Below are 26,643 nucleotides of genomic sequence, written 5' to 3'. Positions count from 1 at the left end.
GGTTTGTATGCAAAGAAACAAAATTATATTTGTAATCTGGGCATTTTTCTTAGTGCCTGTCTGGAGGAAAATTTAAAGATCAAATCTTTTCAGTGACTTATTGCTGAGGTTTTTAAATTAGCTTGCCACAAGTCTTAGTAGAAATAGTATCCCAGTATTGTCTTAGGGAAGAATAGTGGGAGAGTGGGCGCTAATATACTGCTGAGAAACATGTCCTTAGTTTTGAGCAGGACCACATTATACCTTTTCTCACCTGAATATTTTATGTAAACAAGTTCATTTTTCTTTCTGTTTCATGAGTAACTCCAGGAAGAAAATCAAATACAGGTGTTAAAAAATAATTTGTAAAACAACAGTCTAAGCTTCCACAAATAATATCCTCATCTATATCTTTCACTCTGTATAGGACATTGCCTGGGGAGGTTAGACTGTTGAAGAGACTGTCTTGATTTTGACGTGGAGAACTGCTTTCTCTGAGTTTGTTTTTCTTAAGCCTTTTATATTAGTAATGAGTTCATGAATGCTTCGTACTTCCTGTCTGCAGAAGTTGGATCACCTTTTTCTGTTGGGCTGTGTGGTCAACTTCGTATGGTAAGGACTGAGACAGCCTCCTCTGCTTTCCTTTCTGATGGGCTGTAATTAAACCCTAGGATAAAAGCGTGCAGAACCTGCGTCTAAATACCAGAACAACTGATCAATCAGTGGGTGCCATTAGCTACTGGTTATAGTTTGGTGAAGTACAGGTATGTTTGGAGGAGGCTGTTTCCTCTTTTCCCTGTATCGAGTGACACTTTCGAAGCTCATATTTCGTTTCAAGGAGGACCTGTGTCAGTAAACCAGAAGTCTCTTGAGCATGGATGCACAGCAGCCTCTGCCCCAAAGCACGTGCAGGCAAAGAGGAGGTTTTGGAAGCTGTTTTCTTTAAATTACTCCAGTTGTTCAGTGTGGCGAGACAGTTGCTGCACGAGAGGGTAATTTTTGTTCATTTGGGCCATTTTGTTTCCTGCCCTGTCAGGCTGGTGGTAGGAGAGTTGTTCCATCAGTGGCTGTGGGTGTTAATTTACATGTAGCACTGGATTAAGCTGGGGTGGCTGCAGGGGAAGCTACCAGTCTTGGCTTTCCCTACCTCTTTCCAACTAAAAAGTGGTGACTGAATAAGCCATATAGAGACCCTTGAACCTCTCACTTTCTGTCTATTGAATTAAACCAAAACAGATACCATAGACTCCTCACTGTTCTAGTTAGCATCGTCAGCAATTACCGCAGAGCCAGGCATCACAATTAGGGGAATATCAAAACAAGAAAGTAGTAAATGAATATTACCATAAATTTTCTTCTCAGCAAGTAAACAAATGTACACACGCTTGCCATACTTGCCATTGCAGGGATTCAAGCAGTGTTAATGATCAAAAGTGTGGAATATAAAATAGCAGTGTTATTGATAACTTAAAAGGTTTTAATTGTCTTGACAAATAGCTTCAAATTCTTCTCTTTCCAGGAGCTTAAGGAAAAGAAAGAAATGAAAAGTTTTTATTTACGTCTTTGATGGTAGTATTAAGTATCTTCTAAATCAGAGGAGCTAACCTCAGGATGAGGCTTGCCTGTGCAAGAACTGCAGAAAACTATTGCCAGGGGTTATGTGATTAAGGAGGCATTTTTCAGCTCTGAGTGATTTTGAGGCATTTTCATAACGTTAGCATCTATAGCATGTTGGGTGTGCAAGGAATTTATGACCAGCCCTTACTGACTGTGCCTGCCCTACCACTCCCTGATCATATGGCCAGAAACTCTCACAGTTAATGCTGAACGATAGGGTTTTTGGCTTTTGAACTACTCACATATCTCAGTGAGTGCTTCTAGGACAGCCAATTTTATAGCTTACCATGATTGCATCTTTAGAAGAATGCATTGTGGGCACAGAGCTATCGTCTGCAGCAAGTTTACCGCTTCCCTGTAGGGTGTAAACATGTGGCTGGTTGAAGAGTTTTAACCTCTCAAGCCCTCCAACAAATATTAAATTGCTAACTATTCTTCCATAATGCTACGATGTTGACTGAAATTTGACCCTGGTGCTTGCTGTAACGATTTTCAAAATCTGAGTGAGAAGGTTAAATAGTGCTGTCAAATTTCCAAATGTCTGTTGCAGAAATACTTTTGCTGAATATCTGTGGGTTGAGCTCTAAAATGCTTAATCTTTTTTTTCCTTCATTATTGTATGATATTATCTAAAGCTTGGTTTTAGTGAAGATAAAGAAATTAACTTGTTTTTTGCCTTTTTTCTGTGCCAGCTAACCTTACCATTTATGACTGTTTTTTTCTTTTTCACTTGCCGAAGGAGACATCCAGTCAAATGGTGTTCCTTAAGTACAAACCAGACCTCTAGTTCTGTTTAATTTCTGTTCAAGATCATTGTAATTACTTGATTATTTTCACAGCTGTATCTGAATAAGAAAAAAATGCTGTAATTGGCAACTTTTACAAGTTCACAACTCAATAACCTGTTGCTGGAACTCTTCCACCTGCAGGAGCCTCATTAATTGCTGTAGAAGTTCCAGCAGCTAAGAGACCTGGGTTTCAAATTATTTCTCTTTTTACGTGCAGCCTTCAAACTAAAGAATCTCTGCAGTAACAAAAATAGACGGGACCTTTTGGCTGAGAGAGGCTGTCAGTTGTTGGATGAATGTTTGACTTCCAAGTGGATCTGTTAGGAAGGCTGTTGTTTACCCAACTCATTACTACATCCATAAACCCAAACCATTTTTATTTTAGCTTTTTAGTAAAATCTAGGACTTCATTTCCTGAATGCTGTTACTAGTTCTAGTTTTGTTTATTCTGGCCTTAGGTTGCATTATTTGATTAGTTTTTATTTAAGAGATGAGTCTTATATTGCAAGTACTAAATTATAACAAGACTGAGTCTTTAAAGATACCATACTCCAGCTATAACTTTGAATTTATTTTGTTATTTTAAACCCATGTTAGTGCCTGCCTCTAAGGGTTATGGGAAGCTCAAAAGTTTATTCAATTTCTTTTTTTCTTGATTTCAGGGCTTTTTCCGCAGAAGTATCCAGAAGAACATGGTTTACACGTGTCACAGAGATAAAAACTGTGTTATCAATAAAGTTACCAGAAATCGCTGCCAGTACTGCAGACTACAGAAGTGCTTTGAAGTGGGAATGTCCAAAGAATGTAAGTTCGCTTCAGAAACAACTTATTCTTCGTCATATCCTACGTATATGTGGCAGTCCCAAGGAAAAGAATATTACACAATTCTGCATTGAAGCCAGTATTTGCATTCATATGTGGAGAAAGGAGTATGAATTTTGTGCACAACTTCAGACCTGTACTTCCCAAACTTCTGAGTCCTTAACTTTGCAGTCAAAATGCCATCAGTTAAGAACTTTTAGTGCAACACGCTGCCTGTGCGGTGTGGCCACCCTGTGTGGGTGTGAGAACGCCCAAGTTGGTAATTTTGCCGGGTTTTCTAAAAGAACAAACCCACAGATACTTGCTCTAAGATTAGATTCTCTCCCATCTGCTCTAGAAATTACTTTTTGGGGCAAGGGTGTAAGGGGAACAGCACTGGCTTCTTAAGCTCAGTTTAAGTCCTCCCTCTGCCCTGCAGACTGGCTCGTGGCTTTGCTGGGCTTGGTATTAGCCCAGGCTGTCATTTCATGAGGGCTTCCCGCTGGCTCTCTTGTAGCAGGCAGCAACCTTCCTCAGCCTTACACCTTCTCCCTCATGCCAATGTAGGTGCTTGTGACAGAGGTCCTTCTTTTAGCAGTAGTGCCAGCTTGTGCCATTTTACAGAACTGATGGTACAATGGTCTTGAGTCTTCTCTTCTTACTGGTTGGAGCCTCCTTGAAAGGTGAAACAAGCTGGCAAATCCTCTTCTAAACCTGCAAAGCCAGTAAACCTGACTATGTAAAAGTGCTACTAAGTGCACAAAAAACCCAAATACTTTTCCTCTCCCTCCTTTCTTAGAAATTTGCCCCTTAACATTTTTTAAATATTTAGGTAGAAATCCATGGTTTTTCTTTTTCAAGTTTATTAATATTCCTGTCAAGCATGAAAGTTTAGCTAATAAAGCCATTCTCAATTCCCTATGGGGTAATGCTTCTGAAACTTTCTCATTTTTGATTGGAGTGATTGCAGTAGCAAAAAAGTATTTGATATAGTGATTTGTTTGATTGTGGAGGGTTTTTACCTCTAGCAGTGATGTTCCTGATTTCAGTTGGTCAATTCCTATAATAAACACTACAGAGATTTGTAGGATGTGCATAAGAGAGGGGGAAAATTGCCCAACACCACTTCTTTACTTTAATTCACCCACAGGAGTTCCTTGGAGAGACTTAAGACTAGAAAAAAAATGAATTGACACTGATGAGACATTTATGACCAAACTGTGACTTAAACCAGTTCTCATCCTCAGCATTTCTCCCTCCTGAATTGCGTGGGACTTCCCAGTAGTTTCTTTCTCCATACTTGGGCAGGAGCCAAAGAGGTTCCAAAGTCACACTGGTCCCTCCTGGTTGCATCCTATTTCTCTCTCCCACCCTCTCCTTCCTCTCCTCTTGGAGAAGGAGCGTTGAAGGCAGAGAAAGAACCAGGTACATCTTTAGGACCACTTTGCAGTGTTTCCAACTCCTTTTCTTGGAAATCTGAAGTTTTGGTTATTGAGAAGGGCCAGCATCAAGTTTCAAGCAACTGGGGGAGGAGATCTTAGGATTTCCATGAGTTCACTGTCCTTGGGTTTTCTGGTTTTCTCATGTGCCTGAAGTGCACTTACCTATACTTACGTGTAGATTTACTGGAGTGGAGACCATGATGGGAGTAAAGGAGAAGGTAGGCTAAACAGAAAGATGCACGAAGATGTAAGATTGAATGAGGAGGATTTTATTGCTAGGTATTTGACCGCATATATATCTGTGCCCTTGAAGCTTTTTTCCTTGATAAAAACAGTATGATGCAGTTTGGAAGAGAAGAAAAAACGCTTTTCTCACCTGAGGGCTTATTGGTCTTGAATTCTTAAGGATTTTATTGCTGACGTGAAGCAGTAATCTTATTAAATGCTATAACGTCACATCAGAGTAGGTTTTGGAAATATCAGCAGTATTTCGAGCATGTTAACCGAAGTTACTTAGGATAAAGACTTACTGCCTTTTAGGTGATGGATTGTTTTCTCCCATAGGGTAGCTGGAGCTTTGCCAGGAAGAATTAAGATTTTGCTCTGCCTATTTTCTTGGATGAACTGAGTGAAATTGCCCTTTGGCAGTTGTCTTTATCTCAAACCACTACAGGCACTGAAAGGGGAATAGCAGGTTGGAGGGGGACAGAGGATACTGGGGAGAAGTGAGGGATGTCCTCTGGCTGCATATCTGTAGGAGGCATTTGCAAAGGAGTAGAGAAGTTATTTTAAATGTCATCAGTTTGAATGCAGTGTGTCTTGACTTCTGGGTTTAAGAACTAAGTCTGAAGTTATTCTGTGTTATCCCTTCATAAATAGGAGCTTTTAATCTCTTAAGAGATTTGAAAAACTATTTTCTTATCTGACCTTCTTTCATACATGTCTCTAGGTTTCAACTCCATTTCTTTAGAAGTTTATGTAAACAAAGGCATATTTGTCACTGGGCCTTTTCTTACCAGATAGAGGTTTTTCTTTTCTCCCAGCACGTTATTCACAGTTTGTTTTTCTGTCTTCTTACAGTTCTGTTACCTTGTATCGTGAAAGGCAGGAACAAAGGACAGAAAAAAGTATCAGAGAAATCTCATAGGGAAACAAACCTACAATGCTCAAACCAGTTCCAAATGGGGAAAGTAATTGTGCTGGGCAGCTGCAAATAGGAACCGCAAGGTCTGTTCCCAGGAGCTAAGGGAAGGAGTAAATGCAGAATTTCAGTATACAGGATAATCTGTGTTTAAAGACTATAGTTCTGTGTTTATTTGTTTTGCCTTTAAAGGGCATGCAAAAGTACTTGCATATGTGACTCCTTTTGAGTTTGATGAGCGTTGCACACAAACATCAGAGATGAGATGAGAACTGGCTGCCTAACCAGTGTGAAAAGTAAGGTTTTAAGAATGGAGGTGTTTTGGAAGAGAAGTACTGAGCATTTCTAGTATGCTTTTATCTTGCTTTAGAGAATGAAGTGAGACGATGAAGGAATGCACCAGATTTGCATTTCTTTATAGGTTGTTTTGTTCATCTAGGGGAAAAAAGTTATCTTCGACCCCATGTTATTTCTCAGATCTGATCAAGAGAGGTCAATAACAAGACTGCCTCCAGGGCAGGAGTGGAGCTATTTGCCTTGTGATAATATCTGCAAGACCCGCTGAAACTGGATCCCCCACTAGCGTAGGGACTGTCTCTCATTGTGCCGTTGCTCTTGCAAAACGTTTGTGCTCCAAATAGACAAGACAAAGGGTGTGAGGGGAAACGACTTAGTGATGACTGTCTTATCATCCCACAACAGGGCAAAACACAGCTTGAAATAAAGCCCTGCTGTCTTTCATCTGATCCCTCTCCTTCAGAAACTGCTGAGCTTGTGTCCCTGCAACCTGAGCTGCAGCTCTCAGTGGAACAGCCCGGAGCCAGCCCCTCCACCAGCACTGCATCAGGTTTTGGGTTTGTGGTATGGCTGTCCCACCTCAGTTCATGCGTGGGTGCTCAGGAGTGTGTAGGTGCAGCTGAGGCTCTGATCCGATCCCCACTCGGAACCATTTCTATCCTTCTTACCCTTTCAGCCTGCTAATTTTTTTTATTAATGTGTAGAGACAAAAGGTGATCACACAGGATTATTTTATTTTTGCTGCTGCTGAAGTGAGAAGGCTACTAAGGCTGACAGTGGCTCATTATGTGATGGAGAGCCTTAGGAAACTAACCTTTGCCCTTCTATTACGTGATTTCTAAGCCGATGTTGAAGCACCATCCTTGGCCTGACCCCAGGTGTCAGCAAGTGGCAGACTGTTGCCTGGATGCATGGACCTCGGTCCTTGGGAGCTGGCGAGGGGTCACACATTCGGCACTGCCTCCTGCAATTAAGGGAGCACGCGGGAAGCTGGGCAAAACTCTCAAACAATAATGGACTCTTTCAAGCAGGATGATGGAACATACGCTTTGTAAGGTGAAGCCTGCCCATAAAGAAAACCTAAACTGGATTTATTGCAGGGTACAAGGGGGAAGAAAATGGAGCTTCCTTCTGCCACTACTGCTCAGTAGCTCTTCCATCCTCTTTTATAAAATTTGCAGGTTGCAAGGACTGTCACTGTGCTTAATAGTCTTCAGAGTCCCCCTCAGACACACACCCAGCCCACATACCACAGTGTGATGCAGAGGAACGCTCCATACTGGCATAAACCTCATCTGCAGTGAGCTCTAATAGAGCAAAATTATGTTTATAAAGGCATGGAATTATTGTTCCAGATTGCTTCAGTGCAGTGAAGCAATGTTCAAATTTGTAAATCTGCTTACAATTAACCTCCCTGGAGGGAAGTAAGGAGGAAGGGAGGGAATGCAGGGGAATTACCATGAAGTGGAGAGAATCCAGTTTTTGTGCTCTGTATTTGTGTTTTTTTAAACTTGCACAGAAATGTCTGTTACTCTTTGTCACAGACTTCAAAGTCTTATAATATTTAAATGTTCATGCTTCTCAGAACATATGATTACATTCTGCTGCTGAACAACAGAATGAATTGATTTACTTATTTTAATTCTGGTTTAAATTGGCAACCAGGAAGCATCAACTTGAAGAACTGTCATGTTTGTATTTTTTTATTTTACATTTGTTTCCTTTTCTTTCAGACTCCTTAGTGAAGCACGATTCCATCTCCACTGAGTGGCTAAGCAGAGAGCTAGTCTGCTTTGTTGCATTTGGGAAGTTCATGCAGATTCCGCTGATGTAATTTTGAAGTGAATTAGAATGCATGAAATCTTTGTTTAGACACTTTTACTCAGAACTAGTTGGGTTTTATTCTTTTTAGTCAGCAGAAAGCACTGGATTTAAGAATTGCTTCTGCTTTGCTACGGGCTAGATTTTTAACTAAATGCGTAAATACCACACTGTGGCTGGGGGCTTTTTCAAAAATTCCAGCATGGTTACCTCGCCTGCTGACTTGCCTTGCTTTCTTGAGAGGCATGAGCTAAATATCAGAGTGGAAATCACAAAACCCTGAATTCTGTTCTGGGACTAATTCTTCTCTCTAAACACTACAAGCTGATTAGTCTAGTTTTCCTACCTTGAGAGGTGAAAAAGATGAATCTTTTAGCAGGGGCTGGGAGACATTTGTGCTTTGAAGATGAAAGGTGCAAACTGTGAAAATACCAATTAAATTAAGAATTTGAGTATCATATAGTGGGGAAACAGCAAGCCTTACAGATCATGGATTTTTTGTTTTGTTCTGTAAGGTTGGGTTGGGAGTTTTTTTCAGTTGCTGATCAGATAGGAATGCTTGTATTTATTTTTTCAGGCAGAGACATTGGGAACTTTTAAAAGTTAACGCCAAATGCTCAGTATCACAGATGGGGAATCTTATTAAGATGAGAGCAAAGCCAACATGAAGGGTCTTCCTGCTGCAAAACCCACAGTGCTCTAGTGTCAGTCTGCTCTCTGCCAGAGATAACGCACACTTTGTTATGTTATGCTGGGTGGCTGAAAAATATTTATATACAATTAAAATTCTCTTGTACAGAACTGAATTCTACTTGTTGCCCATTGTTTCCCATGATTAAACAAACATCTCTTGCTTTTTGCATCTATTTGGTGTCTTCAGAGAAGCAGATCTGCTTTTCTTTTCTCCTTTTGGGGTCTGCGTCTTTTGTGTTTTAGCCTTTCCCCGTGATTTTGCATAGCTTTCACTTGCCAGCTTTAATGTTTAAAGAAGCAACTTAGATTGAATGTTATTATTCATAATTTACTCTATGTTCTGTGAAGATGGTTATGTAATAGCAGTAATTGCATCAACTCACCTAATGAGCTTTCCCTCCAGTGCCGTGTACAGCAGATTAATAGCCCATGAATTCATTTGCAGCTCGTTGTGTTTCAGAAAAGTATTTCAGGCAGCAATTAATAAACTGCTAAAGAAAATACCATAAAAAATGATTTTTTTTTATTATGTTAACTCTCCAGCTGAACAATTTATTGGCAGCTTTCATGATGTGGCTAAGTAAATTCTCTCCTAATTCCTCAAGGAGAGTGTGGTTAGTGAACCCTGCCCAACTTAAGACTGTTTGGTAATTAGTCTGATCTTTATATACTAAAATGTTAGGGAAATGTGTGAATAGTGTCCTAAGGTTCTCTTTATCTTCTGTTCATTGCCTTTCAGGTATTACGCAAATAGTTGTAACTTTAAGCCATAACACACTAGTGCTGCAAATTTTTTTTTTCCCCCCTTCTTGCGTAGAAAACCCGTAATTGTGTAAGGTAAGAACTGAAGACCCTGGCCATTAAACAACCCCTGGCACTGTTTGTGTGCTGCTTGTTGTTGGCTCCAGCGTCATGTACCTCCCACGTGGTGGGACTGAGCCCAGAGCAGGGGAGGGTCAGAGGGTGCTGCTGCCCTGCAGGAAGATAAGCCAGGGGTCAAGTGCCACTGGGAAGTGAGATGCCAGGAGAAAGGCACAGAGAGGGAAGGAAGAGCAGGGAAACTCCTGTGCCTTGGAGTGTAAGAGGGAATGAGGTGACTGAACCCAAAGGGAGAAGAGCAGCAGTGAGATGCCAGGGCTGCAGCCTCCGCCATGGGGGAAGTGTCTAGGGGAAGGGGGAGATACCGTTGAACGTGACCAGTCTTGCCAGGCTGCCCTAGAATTACTCTTTCCATCCTTTTTTTTTTTTTTTTTTTAATGTCTTTAACAAGTTTTTCATGTTTTACATCGTTCCTTGTTCAAAAAAACCAGTTCTCTTCCCCCACACCTTAATCCAAAAGAAGCACTAGGCCTTGGCTTGTCTTTAAAAGTTGTAAAATATCTATATATATTTTAAAACCTTTTCCCTCATTTTGGGCTCTTGAGGACTGAGTAAGCATAAAGGGAATTCCTTCAATAAGCTCATACGGAGATTGATTACATGTCCTCAGCTGGAAGTTACATTAAGACTTATTCACTAAGGTATAGCTACTGTGGTGAACTTTTCATCGCTCTCTGCTGTCTCTATGACAACACGGATCCTGGCAGAAGTTACCAGGGCTCGTGTACTCTCTGCAGCCTTTGTCTGCATCCATTAATCCTAGTCCTTGGCGACTGTAAATATGTGCCTTTCTTACATTTTTGCTTAACAAGGTGTTTTATTAAAGTTGTGACACTTCTAAAGTTATTATGCTAATCATTTGTACTGCAGTACCTGACCATGCTCTGAAAGAAATGTACTTTAAGTAAGGAAAAAGTGTCAATTAGATATTAGCAGTCTTTCTGAACATCTCTTGATCTTGTCCTGTGGAAGAAATTCAGCTGAATGGCACAGAGTTCTTGTACAAACAACTTTTCTTTCATTATAGGTCAAACTCAGAGATAACTAAAGCCAGTGAAAAGTGTAATGCACAGACAGTCTGATTTCTACTTACACCTGCAGCACGCTCCAGAGAACTACGTGTTACTGTTCAGTGGCTCTAGCGAAGTCTTCAGACTTGATTGAACCCTTTCGTATTTTAAGGGAGCACATTTCATCAGAGCCCATGGAGTGGCTAATGCTTGTTTTGTTGATGCTAGCAGATCAGGTTTCCACGGTCGTCCTGCCACGTGCCACCTCCTCTAGAGGTCCGGCTCTTCCGTGAGGACAGTTAGTGGCATTGACACAGGTGGAACTTCCCATTTTTTCATTTCACACCTCTGGGGTTTTTTTAGGGATCATTACGTGCTTTCTTCAGTCAGTTTCCCAGTAAAAGGCATTTTGGGCAGTGATCTCTTAGAAAACTGCTTATTAACATGGATCTGGTTGTTTCCATGGCCTTTTTCTGTTATTTCTCATCCCCCACTTGGTTTAGGGGCATCTGTGGGGGAGTTACAGCATTTTTCTGGATTGTACATACAAAGAGCTCTTGCTCCATACATTTGCGTTGCCATTGCAGGTAACCTTTGCGTCTTCTTGAGTTAAGTATCCCAACTGCTTTCATGGCAGGCAAAACCCGGGGTTATCCTTTCTGCCTTGTGCTGTGCTGGGCAATGCTGCTGCAAGAGCAGATGGGTAATCTGGAGGTAGCCTATCCCTGCCCAGTCCATGCGCTCTAAAGCACAGGGCTGAGGCCATGCTTGCTTGGTCATGCAGACATAACTGCTTAGACCCCAATCCCATGACCTCAAAAGCTTTGTTTCAGAGCTCCCATTCTTCCTTTATGCACTCAGTTCATGCTTCGTATTCCTCATTTGGATCATTTTCTTGTTCGGGGGCCCGAGGCATCATTGATGCATCTCTGTCTCCTAATTGCCATTGTGACATGCAGGTTGTGCTTTCTATACTGGCACCTTGTGGTTTCTCTGCTGCCTTTTTTTTTGTTTTCTCCCTTTGAATGCTTTTTTTTATTTTGGGATGTTGAATCTGAAGCACGGAGAAATGTCGATGAGATAAATATCAGTCTGGGAACGAGTAAATTGCCAGTGTCCTGGGCCTTGAAGCTAAACATGGGTTATTTGGTTGTCAGGCCAACCTGAAAATGTTATCTACAGTAGCCAAGGTTCATGAGAAATGCAGTAAATTGTTCCCAAGAGTTCTGGGAAGTCTGAGCTGCAGCAACCCGAAAGTTCCTGAAGGACGTGGTATCAGAAGAGATGCATATTTGGTCCTTCCCCTTAGAAGAAACATGTGTAGGAACATGTACATCTCCCTGATGGTTTATGTATATGCAAATTTACTTCTTCATCTTCCTGATGATCACTTACTGGAGATGGTCTTGCATAGGATAGGTGCCTCTGCAGAAGGCAAAGAAACAAAGCTCATGCTGGCCTCTCCGTGGAGAGCAACTCCTGGGCTGATGGTGTGGAAGACAGAAAGCAGGCGCTTGGAAGCCAGTAAGCTCTCACAAAGACGGTTTAGGAAGATCTCTACATAAATAGATGAGGCCATGGATTTCCCTCTGCCGCTGTCAGGCTCTTACGGCTTTCTTTCATCCACTGCATGAATTGTTATAGCAGAGGGAGTTTTTCATTGCCGTGCCTGCGATAAGCCGGCTGACACGTTGCAGCTCCTCCTGCTGGGATGCTGGCCCTAGGACTGTGCTCTAAAAATAGCCTCCGTTTTTAGTTTGAGTTGGTATCACATGCTCAATTTAAAATACATCGGAACAGTTAATCTCCAGTTCTTCAGCTCTTGCATGGAAAGTGTACAGCATTTTTTAAAGTTAGATGGCATACGAGCAATAGAAATATCAGCCTTTCTATCCTAACTTAAATAACACTCTGTTGTTAATACTGATGAAAGGAAAAAGAAAGATCATAGGGCATTGGAATTTTTAATTTCCTTTGACCCAAAGTGAACAGAAACAGTTTTGCCCCATCTCACTTTACTCTAGTACTTGTTCGCATGCTTGCATGTTTCTGAAAGCTCTTAAATTTTTAAATCTAGGTCTTATGAAAAGTCTGTCAATCAGACAACAGCTCTGAAAACTGACTTGAACAAGTTGTAGCTTAAAGCCCTACAGGCAGTGCCTGCAGCTGATAGGCATTTAATCAGCTATGGGATTGTTTCTCAGTGCCATGCATCCATAGAAGTTGCTTATTGTCAATATAGACGGATTTGGTAAGTAGAAATTATCTGACTTTTGGAGACATTTGCCTGAATTTCAGAGATAAATCTAAGTGGAATTCTTCCTTTCTGCTGGCAAAAAGTGCAACAGAAAGCAAACATGCTTTTAGTTGGATTACAGGCATGGTTAGTCATCTGACAGACAGTTTTAATGGAGTCAGAAAGACATGCTGGGGAAACATGCTGACCTACTTTTCTTTCTTTCATTTTTTTAAACTTTTAAGCAAGTGAAATGTTAATTTTAAAACTCCCCATAAAGTTAGATTTTGCTGAAGGAGCTCATTTTGTAATTAATTTATTTACACTTCTGCTTGGGGTATGATAGATGGTTTTGGTAATGGAATTTCATCAGGTTGTTTTTGTTTCTGTTAGGAAATTGGGTTACATCTGAGAAATCCATGTTCTTCCCCCTTTCCAGGACAAAGCAATCAGCTTCAAGTTAATGAATGATTTAAGTCCAATCCTCTGAGGGAGAACTTTACAAACCATTTAAAATGACAGACTAACAAAGTGTATTACATTTGTATCATTTTCAATGCATTATATTTTTAAACATTTGTCATCTTTAAACTTGTGGGAGGAGGGATTACGGGCAGATAGCATCATGCATTTTGCATTTGGGATTGTTTTTTCCCATGTTAAGTAGGTCGATGCTCCACTGTCAGTGTTTTCTTGGAGGCAGAACTCGGTGTATTTAAAGCTGGGAAACTCTAAACCACACAACTTGAGAGCCTGAAAAGAAAGCATTAAATTAAATAGGAGAACTTAGCAGTGAGGGTGGAATAAAACATCACAAACAGAAATACTAAATTGAATGATACTGGAAGATAAGGGAAAGCATTTTAAAAATGCTGTAGGCATCACTGCACCCTCCCCTTTAGCAGCAGGCACACGTACTATTCATCAAATGGCTCAGGGATGCCAGGTTACTGCCTCTCTGGCACAGAGAGGTGCTTTATTCCCTTGGCAGCAACAGATAGTTTTGGTGAAAAGATCACCGCGCGGTTGAAGGAGCGGGAGAGGTCATCATTCCTTGACTCACCGGTCGATCCACAGACACGGTTTTCACCTGCTCTGTCTCCTCCTATTTCCATCATTAGGTTTCCTGCTGTCAGTCAGCCCTGGTGCAATGGGTGCTGCTGCAAATCCTTTGCTTCTTCTCATCTCTTCTGAAAAAAAGTTCTGGTTTCCTTGTTTTTATTTTAACTCCCAACTAGCTGATTACAGTTTGCTTTTGGAAATAGTAATGCAATTAAAGAGGGGTAGAAAAAATGGAAATTGCCAGGAATTGCAGGAGTTTATGGGAAGTAGTATTACATTTCAAAGAATCCATAGGTTATGTCTTCACTTATAAAGCATAGTACTTCTACTTGCTTTCATATGGTATGTACTTTTAGAGAATGTCCCAGTGGCAGAGTGAAGATTGAAATTTATTTTTTATCATTTTAAAAATGAAGTACAACATACTTATTTTGGCTAATGCATGAGAACTTTTTCTGTATCTCAAGAAGACTGAAATTGGCATTGTGCTGGTTTTAGCCTTTTTGTAACCTATAGGCATCTGTAGAGGAGGCATCAGCTCAGGAAGACTAATCGGCAGTAAATGAACATCCTTATGTGATGAGCTGCTGCGTCTTGCATGTTCAGCATCCCTGACTGCGCCATAGCTGTGTGAGCTACTCCTTACATACAAGGACTGCCTTCCCCCTGTTTTTTCTTGCCATAGCGCTTCTTCTAGGTGACCCATGACACAGTTTGTTTTGATTCTGGTGGAGAGACAACAGGGAAGAGCCACTCAAAAAAGTGTCACTCCTGAAATTTCATCAAGGTGGGTTTTTTCTGATACAGAAGACTCGTTGATTCTGGAAGATGCAGCATTAGATTTAGTGAAGCTTGAGTTGCTCTCTCACAATATTGGTCTGCCTCTGTTGGACAGGGAGCAAGCTGCTGGGGCTCTTGTGTTTCAAATTAGATGTCTCTTGAAGATGGGTGTGAAATTCCAGAGCTCAGTGTGTCTTTGGTCTCACAGTCCACGTTGTACACTGCCACACCATCTGATTATCTCATTGAGGAGCTCAGGGATCAAACCTGTATGGTCCAGATCCCTGTAACAAGTGACATGGAGAACCGTTAGTTCATAAGAGCCTTTTGACAGCATTTTTCTACAAGAAAGATACTTCATTTGCCCCTTTCTGTAATTTGGAAGAGAACCTCAATGTATACTTCCCCCCCCCTGCCCCGCCCTTTGGATGCCTTTTCAGGTGAATGCTGCTCCTAAATCAGAACATTCAGAAATTAATTTTAAATTGAAAAGGAATGCAAATAATAAAAAAAGAGAACAAATAAAAGCAAGAGCATAGTGGTTATTAAAAAAAGGAAGCTCATTATGTTCAACCCTCTCCCATAACAAAGTGAAAAGTACACAGAGAAGAGAATAAGGAAAAATATTTTATTCCTTTAATTCTGCAGAAGGCTTAAATCCTGCTTGTTCTAAAGAGAGAGTCAAAGCCTTTTCTTGGCAACTTTTCCTGTTGTTTTCTAAGTCAGTTACAGCTATTTCACATGTTTCTTGGGAACAATTTTCCTACTAGAATTTAAGCATGGCAAGGTGTGAACATATATAAAACCATACAGACACATCAGCTGCCTCCCACAGGGTATGCAGTATTAAGCCCCATGAGTTTTGGGGTCTTCTGTCTTGGCTGGGGGGACGAGGTGGGGAGATAACCCTATGGTAAATGGGCCTTGCAGTAACGGAGGCGGAACACTTAAAAATATTCCCTAGAAACCAGGGTGTGGGAAGAATAAGGCAATTAAAAGGAATCACTAGATATCCTGTCATAACGGCTTATTGTATATATTTTTAATGAGTATTTAATCTCTAATGCTGTGTGATGGATTAGAAAAGAGGGGGAGTCAGGCCTCTTTCTGTGCATACTTTTATGTTTCCCCTTCATTGAACATTTTCTCTGGGCAAATTGTTTAACTTGAGCTGGTTGGAGGTGTTCCAGCACAACAGAGCTTCACTGAAAAATACACGGGGCGGAATCCCAAAATGCAGGGTGCTTAGCATCATGTTGTGTTCAGGTTTGCAAAATCGCAGGGTGAGTTACGAGGGCGACCGAGAAGGATCCTTGTTGGTTCCTGTCCTCTGCGCTGTGCATCCCAGGCCCTGGTGGACTTGCCTGCGCTGTGTCTGCCACATGGCCTGGGGCTTTGGGGCAGTCCTGCAGCTGGCTGGGGAGGTAGATGTTCATTGCCTCTTTCAGGAACTGAATAAAGCTCTGCTTTTGGAAATCCAAGTTTTCAGCCAGTGCTTCCCATGGGGGTTGTAGCCCAGGAACAATATCCTGAGGACCTCATAAAAAGCCTTCTGTAAGTGCATCTTGCATCAGGCACTTGCCACAGTCTTGGAGAAGATCATCCTAGTTGGAAGGAGGTAACAAGCCTGTGTATGTTCAGGGCCACACTTTTGAAGGACATGAAAAATTTGTCATTATCATCAATGAGATCAGATGGGGGTAGAAACCACTAGTAATGCCAGTTAATCCTGTGCTGTGTAGTCATTTGTAATGTCAACTGGGGACCACTACCCTCATTTAGTTAAGGATCAGCTGTGTGTTGAATTCAAACTCCTTGCCCAACCCTTGGCTTCCCTTTCAGACGTCATCTCACGTCCAAGTTGCATCCCTTTTTTTCATAGAGAAGTCTGGGAAAACTAGGTCAGTTTATCCAAGTAGAAATTATTATTTTATTGAGTTAACTCTGTGATGACCTGCTGCCTGTTTGCCTTCTCAAAATGAACTCCCTTGTGTGCAGTAGGTCTTACACTGGAAGCTGCAGAGGCCTCAGTAATCACTTTGATTTCAAATCAACAATAAAAAGGCTGCTTTTTTTAGTATCTTGCTGCTTCCTGGAAACAAGCGTCTGTCTGCTTTGCTCCTTGTATGATCACTACATCAGGCTGGTCTGGTGTACTGTGAGAGTGCTTAATGTGAAAAGGTTATGTGCTGACTTTACTGAGGATATTTAAAAGATCTTATGGAGAAATCAGGATTTGATGCTACTTGACCCTGTCTGGCAGAATTAAGCTCTTTAAGCCAGTCCTGCACACCTTCTTTTTTAAATAATCTGGTCCACTTACTCCTGCTATTTCAAAACTAAAGACCCTGACAAGAAAGGAATTTTTTTTTTAAATGAAACAGTAGTTGGAACGTATTTTAAAGAAGTTCTTTGGCATTGCACATAAAAGATAAAATATATCAAAATAGACAGTCTGATAATTAGGTGCAGGCTTGTGGAGTGATTCATGTCATAACGTGAGTGCTGAAACAGCTGAGGTTGCTGCAGGTGTGTTAAGGGAATTCGACCCCTTAATGCCATGATGCTTCTGCTGCTACATAAAGCAGGAGTACAGATGTCTGGAGAGCCTGAATTAATAGAAGAAAAGCAGTATTTATGTGTGTGAATTATGGATGGAGCAGTGTTTATTAAACACACAAGCAATAGCCTTTGTCTCCCAAGCACTTTTTGCTTTCAAGAGTCACGTTAAAGCCTGCTGCTATCCCAGGCACAGAGATCCCGGGCGCGAGCTGGGGCTTCAACCGCTGCATGTTAAGCGCCGCTGGGGCTCAGCGCCAAGTTATGCCATGCATGGGTGGAAAGGGGCGTCCTGCCCAAAGGAACACCTGGGAGGCAGAGGCATTTCAAGTGCCTCAGCTTGCCGGTGTAGTGTTTCGGGGTGGGCAGCGAGACACTAAAGCTGAAAGTGAATAAAGTTTACCTGTGTCAGCAGCCAGCTTCAGCAGGGATTTTACGGGAATCCGGTGACATTGCCAGCCTGGCGCTCCCAGAGCCTGCTGGCTGGTTTGGCTGGGCCTTCCTGAAATCCTGCAGATGGGGAAAAAAAAAAAAAGTAGTCCCCTGACCTCCCTCCTTTCTTTCTCCTTTGGTTACAGTTTGTGAGAAAAGGACGGTGTAAAATAGTACTCCACCCCAACAACAAATTTGCAGATTGTTTATTCCAATTGCTCAGATTTTGGGAAGGGAAAGGAAGTCACCACCACTCTAAAATGCAGTGAGATGCAGTAGTATTGTTTGAGCATGTTATTTTACTGTTTGATGAAACCTTTCTTTTAGTATTATGGCAAAAGAGTTTTAATGACAGGCACTGTTAATTAAAAAATCTGACCCAGCTGCCGAACAAGCCCACTGGCAGTTGCAGATGCATACCCACCAGCTGTGCTGGACTGCACATCAATGTGAGGCTTAAACAGTAAATTTTTTTGGCTGATCTTCTGGTGCTTTTAGGTCCACCTGGTTAAGTAATACAGTTCTTCCCTTCTCTTGCTCCTAGGCCACCTCTCCTGGTGAAGCAGGTCTTTGGGCAGCAGCTCCAGCTGGCCAGGAGGGGAGCCCGGACAGGGAGGTTGAGCATGGCTGTGAAGCTGCACACTCTATATCCCCCCAGCCCACCACTTCAGCGGTCAACCCTGGCACCTTGAGAGCTGAAAATAACCTCCTGATAGTAATTTTATTTATTTATTTATTTTAGTAGTAGGAGTATCAACAAGCCTTTGTCCTTAGGAAGGAATTTATGTAAGTTCATAATGGAGTGTTTTCCACGTTAGCTGCAGAGGAATAGGTAAATAGTAGCTGAGCTATATCTTTGCTTTTATTACCCCTGGCCTAGTGGGAGGCCAGGGCTGCAAGCTGCTGAGGCTGTAACACAGGCTAATGCTGCGATTCAAGACTATGGCTCCCTTTCTTTAAATGTGCTGGGAACAACTGTTCCTCCACCTTCATGAGCTCAATTTACAGTTGCAGGAGGCAATGTGTTCTTCGTGCTTGATGAAGTACACTGCGCACGCAAGCCTCTTCAGATGTGTTGTCAGTTGGCAGCTCTCTCGCTAGATGCACCTTTACACAATTGCACAAGGCACCAGGAGGTACAAATGTGAAATTTAGCCTTGGGGGCAAAACAAAGAAATGAAACTTAGGTATGAATGCGGTGTTATCCATCTGCAGACACAGATATTAGACCTGATCTCCCACTACGCTACTGTAGTTTTACACTAATAGGACTCTGCTGCAATCAGTGGAGTGGCACCACTGCAAGACAAAAACAGCAGTGGTAATAAGTTGGGGTTGTTATTTTTAATTCTGGCAAATAATGTGGGATGGAACCCTGTTTGGGGAAAGCCAAACTGCATGAAACCAACCATAATAAAAGGGAGAAATGCAGGTGACATGCCGTCTTGGTATTGCTCCTGAACTTCTGCTCTTCCTTCTGGGGAGCTCTTGCCCTGGGTACTGAGCAGCCGTGTGCGAGCAGAGAAAAGAGATCTTCCAGCTCACCTCCTTTTTTTGTAGCCTTTCCATTTGCTGTCCAGTAAAGCCACTTTTATCATCTGTAATCAGAATTTGTCCCGTAGCTGAGACTCATTCATTACATTGAATGAATGCACTTATTATGGAAAGTTGTTTTGTTGAAGGAGTCTGTTAATGGCATTGTCAGGAAAGAGGTTGCAATTTTTCATGGTAGGTAGCTTTCCAGTTAAGTAAAAAGCAAGTCATGTTCTTTTCCTCTGTGCATGTTAGGGTGAGAAATAAAACAGCCACAGCAGGCTGAAGTGTACGAAGTGCTACAGTCAGGCCAGGCAGCGAGCAGGAATGGAGTGCAGTGTCTGGTCTTGGTTTACAGCTGTGCACTTCCCTGGCCATCAGTGGCCCTGGATAATGCCCAACAAATTGAATTCATGACTTTGGGTAACCCCCAGCTTCTCCCAGTTACAAGGCATTGTACTACCATGACTGTCTCCTAAGAGAAATTAATGTAATATCTGTAGATGAGTGGACTGATTTACCTTTTGATGACCCTGGAGAGAAAGGTCAGGTTCAGGATATTTTTACCTGTAATCAGTTATCCATAAAGAGTTAGTGTACCAGGCTTCAAGATTGTAGCTCAAAAGGGCAGTTGCTTTGAGAAGGTAGCTCGAAAGGGCACTTAAACAGCTGAAATCAGATGAGACAGATTTAATGGCCTCTTAGTGATTTCTGACTGAAAGTTCAGAGTTTGAAATTTAGGGATTTCTTTTTTTTTTACCCAGCCTATGGTAAAACAAATGCACTACAGCTTAATAGAAATTTAATTTCAGGCTGAGTATTTAGAAGTGTTTTTCAACTGCTGTATATGCACTTGGTGACTTTGGCTGTAAGGAAGCAAAAGAATAATCACATTGTGTTTGTGGTCTTGTATATTTTTAGCTAATGTTTTAAGACACTGCAATTCCAGAAAAGCCGTCCTCCTGTTCCCCAGAGTATTTCAGTTTAACCAGCTGTATGCAGAACTTTATCTAGACTGCCACAGAAGTTACTAGTAAATCCACTGGGATTTTGGCAGACAGAACAGTAGATAGTAAGCACAATACTTCATTTCCCCGAGGGGTTTAGTTTCATGGGGATTCTGCTGTAGGCTGGCACTTCACAGTGGGTTACCCACAGAAGCCCTGTGAGTTTGGGAAATCTCCCCGGAAGGAGTGATTGATTCCCAAAGCTCCTTCCCATTCCTGCACTGAGCAGGGAAAGGGATGACTGGCAAGATCCAGCGGGTGATGCTGTTACTCTGCGAACGTGTTGCAGGTGGCATGGTAGATCTTAATAAAATTGCAGGTTTTACATTTAGGGTAAAGCAGTGACTGATTTCATGCAGAATACTGAGAGATATGGGGCAAGGCATGAACAAGGAGGGAATGACAGATGTGTAGATTAATTCAACAGCAGCACAAGATGCACAGGGACATTGTGGGACCTGCCTATGGAGGTGCTCCATCTCGCAGATGGGAATTTCTAGCTATATTAACTAACTTGAGGTGATGCCTATGTGAAATACAAATGGAAACGTATCAGTGAGTAAATTTTTGCCTTAGTCAATGGGTATGGCTAGGCTATTTCCATTGCAGATATGTTGGTGGTTCTTCATGGGAAATATTAGTGATTATTCTGCCTGCAGTTGTTAATGTTAACAACCTTCAATAGCTCTTTAAGCGTCAATTTCTAAGAGTATGGGGATTATCCTATTTCACACTGGCAATTAGTTGATGACATGAAAGCACTTTGAAAATGGAAATCGTGGGGCAAATGCTATTTAAACGGTTTATCATTAAATGTATAATCACGGCTCTCCACCTACTTTGATTGCAATGTGTAGGGAGATGGTAAGGAAGGCCAAGGAGTCTGCTTTCGGTTCAGCCCCTGGTGTAGATACCATGCCCTGTACATCCTGGCTCTGACTCAGCTGCTTCTCTTGCTGTCTCTTAGGCCTGCCCACACCCTCATGCTGCAAAACACATTTTCTTCTAGTTTTGTTCCACTTGTTTGCTGTCTTTCAGTTTCTACAACTTCTTAATTTTTTCATTTGTTCTTAGGACCTGTTTGGGGGAGGCATTCTTTTTTATTTTTGGAGTCCTGATTTTTGTTCTTTGGGCAGTTGTTGCTGTGTTTGATGTGTTCTGCAGAACTTGAACCAATCCTGAAATAGTATAGTCAATATAAAGGCAGGCATTAGCGATAAATTAATACACCTGGAAACAGTTTATGGGCTTTGGGGTTTTTTTTTCCTGCAGAAGTACTTTATGGAGCCTTCTGCAACATTTAAGCCTTTAGAACCATTTTTTTTCCTTCAGCAACGGTTTTGGGTCTTGGATTGGCAGTTCTAGATATCCAGAGTATGATAGCTGCTGGTTTTACTTCTGGATGTCTTAAAATAAAAATGAGAAAAAAAAAAATATCTTTTCTCTTAAATGATAGTAATGTGAAATAATAATAAAAAAAAATAAAGTAAATTTTTAAGAAAGAATACTGAAGCTATACCTTTCAGCTATCTTCAAGGAGTATTTTTCTCAGCCTATTGTTCTGCATTGGCTTTCCAGTTTTGGTCCTACATCTGAGTTCAGGTAGTACTGTTTTTCTTCAAGAGACGAGAAACTCCTTTTTTGCTTACTCCATCTACTAATGTTGCAGGGATGTGACAACAGCAGGTGCCAAATTTCATGTCAAAAATAAAATTTTCAGGCTGATGGAATCCTTGAAACCACAGATCAAGTTTCAGGCCAGTTAAATAAAGCTGTAGAGCATCCATTTGTATCATTCATTCATATAATGAAACCTGTTCTTATAACTCAGTTCTTGATGTATTAACCCCGCAGTTATCCTCATACATAAATGGGAGATGTGTTGCTTTCGTCGGTTATAATAGGATATAACCATATAAATCCCCTGTGCATGAATGGAAAAATAGAGGCCCTTAGGCTATAAGTATCAAAGGTCTCCCCTATACTTACAATAGCCTAATAAGGTTATTTTGGAGGCATAGGTAATTACTCACGGACTCCCTATAGCTAGTGATTCATTGTTCACTACTGAAACATTTCTAAATGAATTATGTTTTAAACAAGCAAATCCTTGGCCTTCTCTTTTATGGGGGGAAAAAAGAGAACTGGAGGGATACAAAATTCCACCATTTTCTGCATTAAAATACACTGCTTTCTAGTTAAAAGGTTCTTGGTATTTGAACCAATTTAAATGTACTATTGTGCTTCTTAGTGTTTTGATTCCATGGATGTGTGTTTCTGAATTTCACATTTTGATGAAAATGTTATTGTTATCATTAATTTGATATTTAGAAAAGACTGTGGATACAAGAGCTCAGTGCAATGAATAAAACAGTCGGAGTTAACTGTCCCTGGGGATAGAATCAATCACTGTTGTAGAAGAGGGTGACATTTAAAAAAGAAACTCAGAAGAAAATGTCATGCTTAAAAAATTAGATTTAAACGCACTAGCTCCTGATTGATTTTTATTGCACTCAGATGGATACACTGATTGATTATCAGCCTTACAAATGTTTAGTACCTTTCTCACTTCTCTAATAATCAGAATAATCTAATTTTCAATGTCATTTAAGTTACCATATTCAAGGTTATAATAGATCATATTTCTAATAAAACATAGCAATTATGTAATGAATAATACAAAGCTGCAAGGCAGAGTTCGGATTCACCTTCATCTTAAAAAAAAAAAAAAAAATGCCACCAGTGGCTGGAAGAGCCAGCGTACGTGAAGGCAGCTGACAGGACGATGTCCTCTGGATTTGTGGTGTTTTCCCCTGCTGTTGAACTGAGGTTCCTGGAGCATTGGCCAGGGTGCGTTTGCCATAGCCGTACATTATTTCTCAATAGGAAACCAGGGGTGGGCTTGAAGGCTTGAATTCTGTAATGTATGTGCTCGCTCTGTGCCTGGGGAAAAATGATAGCGTGCCAGGTACTTATGAAATTTCTTCCATGTTTGTTTCTCTGTGCTCCCTGTTAATTTTCATACGTGTCTGTAGAGAGATACTATCTCGCTCAATTTGAGATGTTTTCTTGTGGCAATTGTACCCGACAGCTGACATGGTTGGTTTCTCTGAATCAGCTACAAAATATGCAGGTTTCAGTGTGTTTCGGTTTTGTACTTGAAGCCCCTGAAGACTGTGTACTTGTTATTGGCTTTGTCCATTAGAAACAAGAGTTTTGTGTTTGAAACGTGCTTTGCCTCCAATCGTTTTCCATATGTCAAAGCTCAGTTTTGGCATGGGAATTTGTTCTAAGATAGTTTCCTGTTCTTTTTAAAGACTGAGCAGTTTTGCCTAAAAGAAAACATTATTTCATCTGGAAATCACGACCTAGGAAAACCAATCTATTTATAACTACCTGGTGTTCTGCGCATTTTAGTGCTATGTTTGGCTTGCGATTGCATTGCTGTTAAAATGTGAACAGGAATCTTACCGTTCTGAATTGATGGCACGTCAGTTTGTCAAGTGTGATTGTGTTGCTTTCAAGATGATTATTTTGTTCCTTTTCTTATGACGGAGCTGGGAAAGTCAAACCTTCTTGAGGTCCCTCATCTCTGTGCCTGCTTCCACCAGCTCCTGGGCATGGGAGCCAGCAGCGATGTGCAGCTGGGTGCTGGCTTTGGCCACAGGGTCTGAGAGCCTACTTCAACAGCAGCAGTTCGAGGTTTTCCACAGTGACTTGTGAAAGACGTCCTCACAGACTGCCATTTGTTAGCATGAACGCAGTTTATTGAAGGGTGATGGGGAGAAGTGTGACACGTGGTATGTGTGGGGCATTTATCCTGATGAATCAAACTTGGCAGTGGCAATAGTTTTGCATATTTGACTGAAATTGTCCACAGCTGCTAACTTCTGCCAGAATTAGAAATTTTTAGCAGCTGGAATTGGAGAAGTCCGAGTGTAAAGGAGCTGTGCAAGACTTGTGGGTTTCCACCCTATCAAGCAGTTTGGTGCTCCTGGAAGCCCTGGACACGGTGCTGAGCATCAGCCCCACTGCCCATGGGTGGCACCATTTGCCTGCTGTGTTGGGCAGCCCAGGCTGCCTGGCATTCGGCAAGGGGATAGATGGCTTCCCGAGACACAGGAGAGCAGGCGGGACAGCGAGCCTCTGCCCAGAGAGGAGAGTTGGCAGGTCTGCGGCGGTCTTGCCTCAGCTCACCTCTCATTTCTCTCTCATCAGCGTTCGCAGACAAAGGGAGTCTTTTTGAAAACCTACCTTGAGCCCAGTGCTGTGCAATTACTGACTTGTTCAGCGTGCTTTATGGTGCTTTTGAGATTTGTTAGCTTAACGAGTAACTTCCAAAATATTTAGGGACAAGAGAAGTGTGGTTTTACAGGAATGTGAACTAACTGGAAACACTAGTAGTTGTCGCTACAGGAACAAAACCAGTTAACTAGTATACAGAACTCTTCAAAGGTCACGGGGATCTCCGAGAGACAAAACTGCAATGATAGCATTTAAAGTCATGAATTTATAGCTGTTTAATCATTATAATGTATTAAAGGTGCTGTCTAACTATCTTCTGGGCATCTGGGGAAGCACAGATTGTGCAAGTAATTGGAAAAATTGCGTTGAGACCTGCAGATTCTTCTGCTCTGGACACTTTTGTGTCACTTTTGACAAAGGGGAGTACAAACACTCACTATTCTATAATTTTACCTGATTATCTAGAAACTGCCTAAATCTCTTGGGCTGAATCTCAGACTCTTCTTAGGCCAAGAGATGACTAAGTTTCGTGGACCTGAGGGGCTTGCGTTTAAGACTGGATGATTCCCAGCATTACGACATGCTTGATATGATCCCGCTCAAGCAGGAGAATTGCTGCATGGTTGCTAAATGAGAGCATTGGGGTCCTCTGAGAGAAACTGTGCCTTTCCTATACTTAGTTTCATCTTCAGCAGACCCTGCTTTTCCTGAAAAATGCATCCTTCCTGCCTGCAGCTTTTGTGCCCTGCCCACCGCTTCAAGTAGAAGAGAGAAAACGGGTCTGAGGCTAAGGAAAGCAGTGGCAAGCCTGGGGTGAAGAGAACACACTGGATGGGACAAAAGATGATGTTCGATCAGGTTAGGGGAATGAATGTTTGACGGTAGGGTCTGGTCCTTAAAGCCAAGGCAACAGAAAGTGCCTTTGCCAGCTTGCGAACCCTGCCGCGGCTGCCTGGAGGTTTCTGGGTGTGGAAGTGCAAGTCCTGGCATGTGTGTCGAGGGGACAGGGAAGCTGTCATCGGAAGATGGATCGGAGCAGACGTGCTCAGGCGTGGGTGTGCGTCGCTCAGCCGTCCGAGCAGCGCCAAGATGGGGCTTCCTCACATATCAAGATACACCTTTTTTCGTTCTCTTTCCCCACACCACCACCTCATTTTTTTTTCCTATTTTTTTTAACTTCCAGTATTTCTCACAGGGCAAGAGAGCTTCCATACTGTCCCCTGTCGGGAGCTCCTAAGTAATGCAGCCATCGAGTCAGAATTTAGTGCACAAGTAATGAAATTCATAACCTGAGTTTTCTACGGTGGCATTAACTGTGACACAGATTCATCACTGGCATATCATCATTAAAAGGCAGTGGAATTACATCGGGGATTGATGTGATCATATGCATGTAAAGATCAAGATACAAAAAGGTGTGATTTATGTAATATAAGCATAAGCTGTAATCCAAAACCCTTCCCACATGCGGTGTGACAGTTCCTGTTCCTGGAGCAATGATGGCTTTTAAATTTACTGGGTAAATGTGTGCGTTTATATGTTTTTATTTAACTCTTTTAAACATAGAGTTGTCTTAATCTTTTTCTCTTTTTTTTTTGTGTTGAATTATAGTTGTAGTTGAATCTGTGTAATAGTCCAACGTTACTGAAATTCTTTATATTTTTAGAGCCTGGGTGTTACATGTCAGCACTTTATTGTGTTATCTTACAGGGAATATAGAAACACTGCCATGTCTGATGCAGCCTTAGTGAAGACAAATATAGGAAATATAAAAAGTATACATAAAGCAAGAAGATAAATGTTATTCGGGTTTTATTGTTATTATAAAGGCTATCAGAATGGTGGAAAAAAAGAAGGTAACTCTGAACAAAACTGTTCTTAGTTTTCAGGACGTGTTAATTCTCCCCTTCCTACCCTTTAGTGATTTGTGCCCGAAAAGAAAGAGGACAGAACTGGGCCAATTTGATGATGTGGACTGACCAGCAGCTGTCCCTCAGGTGGCCTTTGGAAGGGAAGGGACTTCAGGTACAGCTGCAGAGGGAGCTGTGCCAGGGTGGCACGGGAGTGTGGTGTGGTTCCTGCCGGAGTTATCTCCTGGTCTTTGGGAGCTCTTGGCAGCTGCTGCAAAGCCTGGCCTAAATCATGTGTTTGTCTTCCACAAGGAGTTCAAAGCTGTTGAGATAAGTAGCTGCTGAGGCCACCTGTTTGGCAAATGTGTCAATCAGCTCGTAGAGCTATAAGTAAATGGGGCTTGATTACAAAGGCTTATTGCTCTTTGCGGTTGTGTAGGAGTTTACATAATTTTCTAAGGAGGTCTTTTA

At 41.7% G+C, this 26,643-nt stretch overlaps 1 protein-coding gene across 2 annotated transcripts in view; it reads left to right on the top strand.

Annotated features, from left to right (window-relative positions):
• RARB (retinoic acid receptor beta) overlaps positions 1–26,643 on the top strand; it is a 319,544-nt gene that overhangs the window by 268,524 nt on the left and 24,377 nt on the right. For both annotated transcript variants that reach the window (XM_074861024.1, XM_074861028.1), the window contains one exon: positions 3,047–3,188. In XM_074861024.1, the coding sequence (XP_074717125.1) occupies positions 3,047–3,188 (142 nt within the window). The remainder of the gene's footprint in view (positions 1–3,046; positions 3,189–26,643) is intronic.

Source organism: Strix uralensis, chromosome 1, assembly GCF_047716275.1.
Source record: "Strix uralensis isolate ZFMK-TIS-50842 chromosome 1, bStrUra1, whole genome shotgun sequence".
Classification (NCBI taxonomy): domain Eukaryota; kingdom Metazoa; phylum Chordata; class Aves; order Strigiformes; family Strigidae; genus Strix; species Strix uralensis.
The sequence above is the reverse complement of the archived record's forward strand: the minus strand, read 5'-3'. Positions and strand labels throughout refer to the sequence as shown.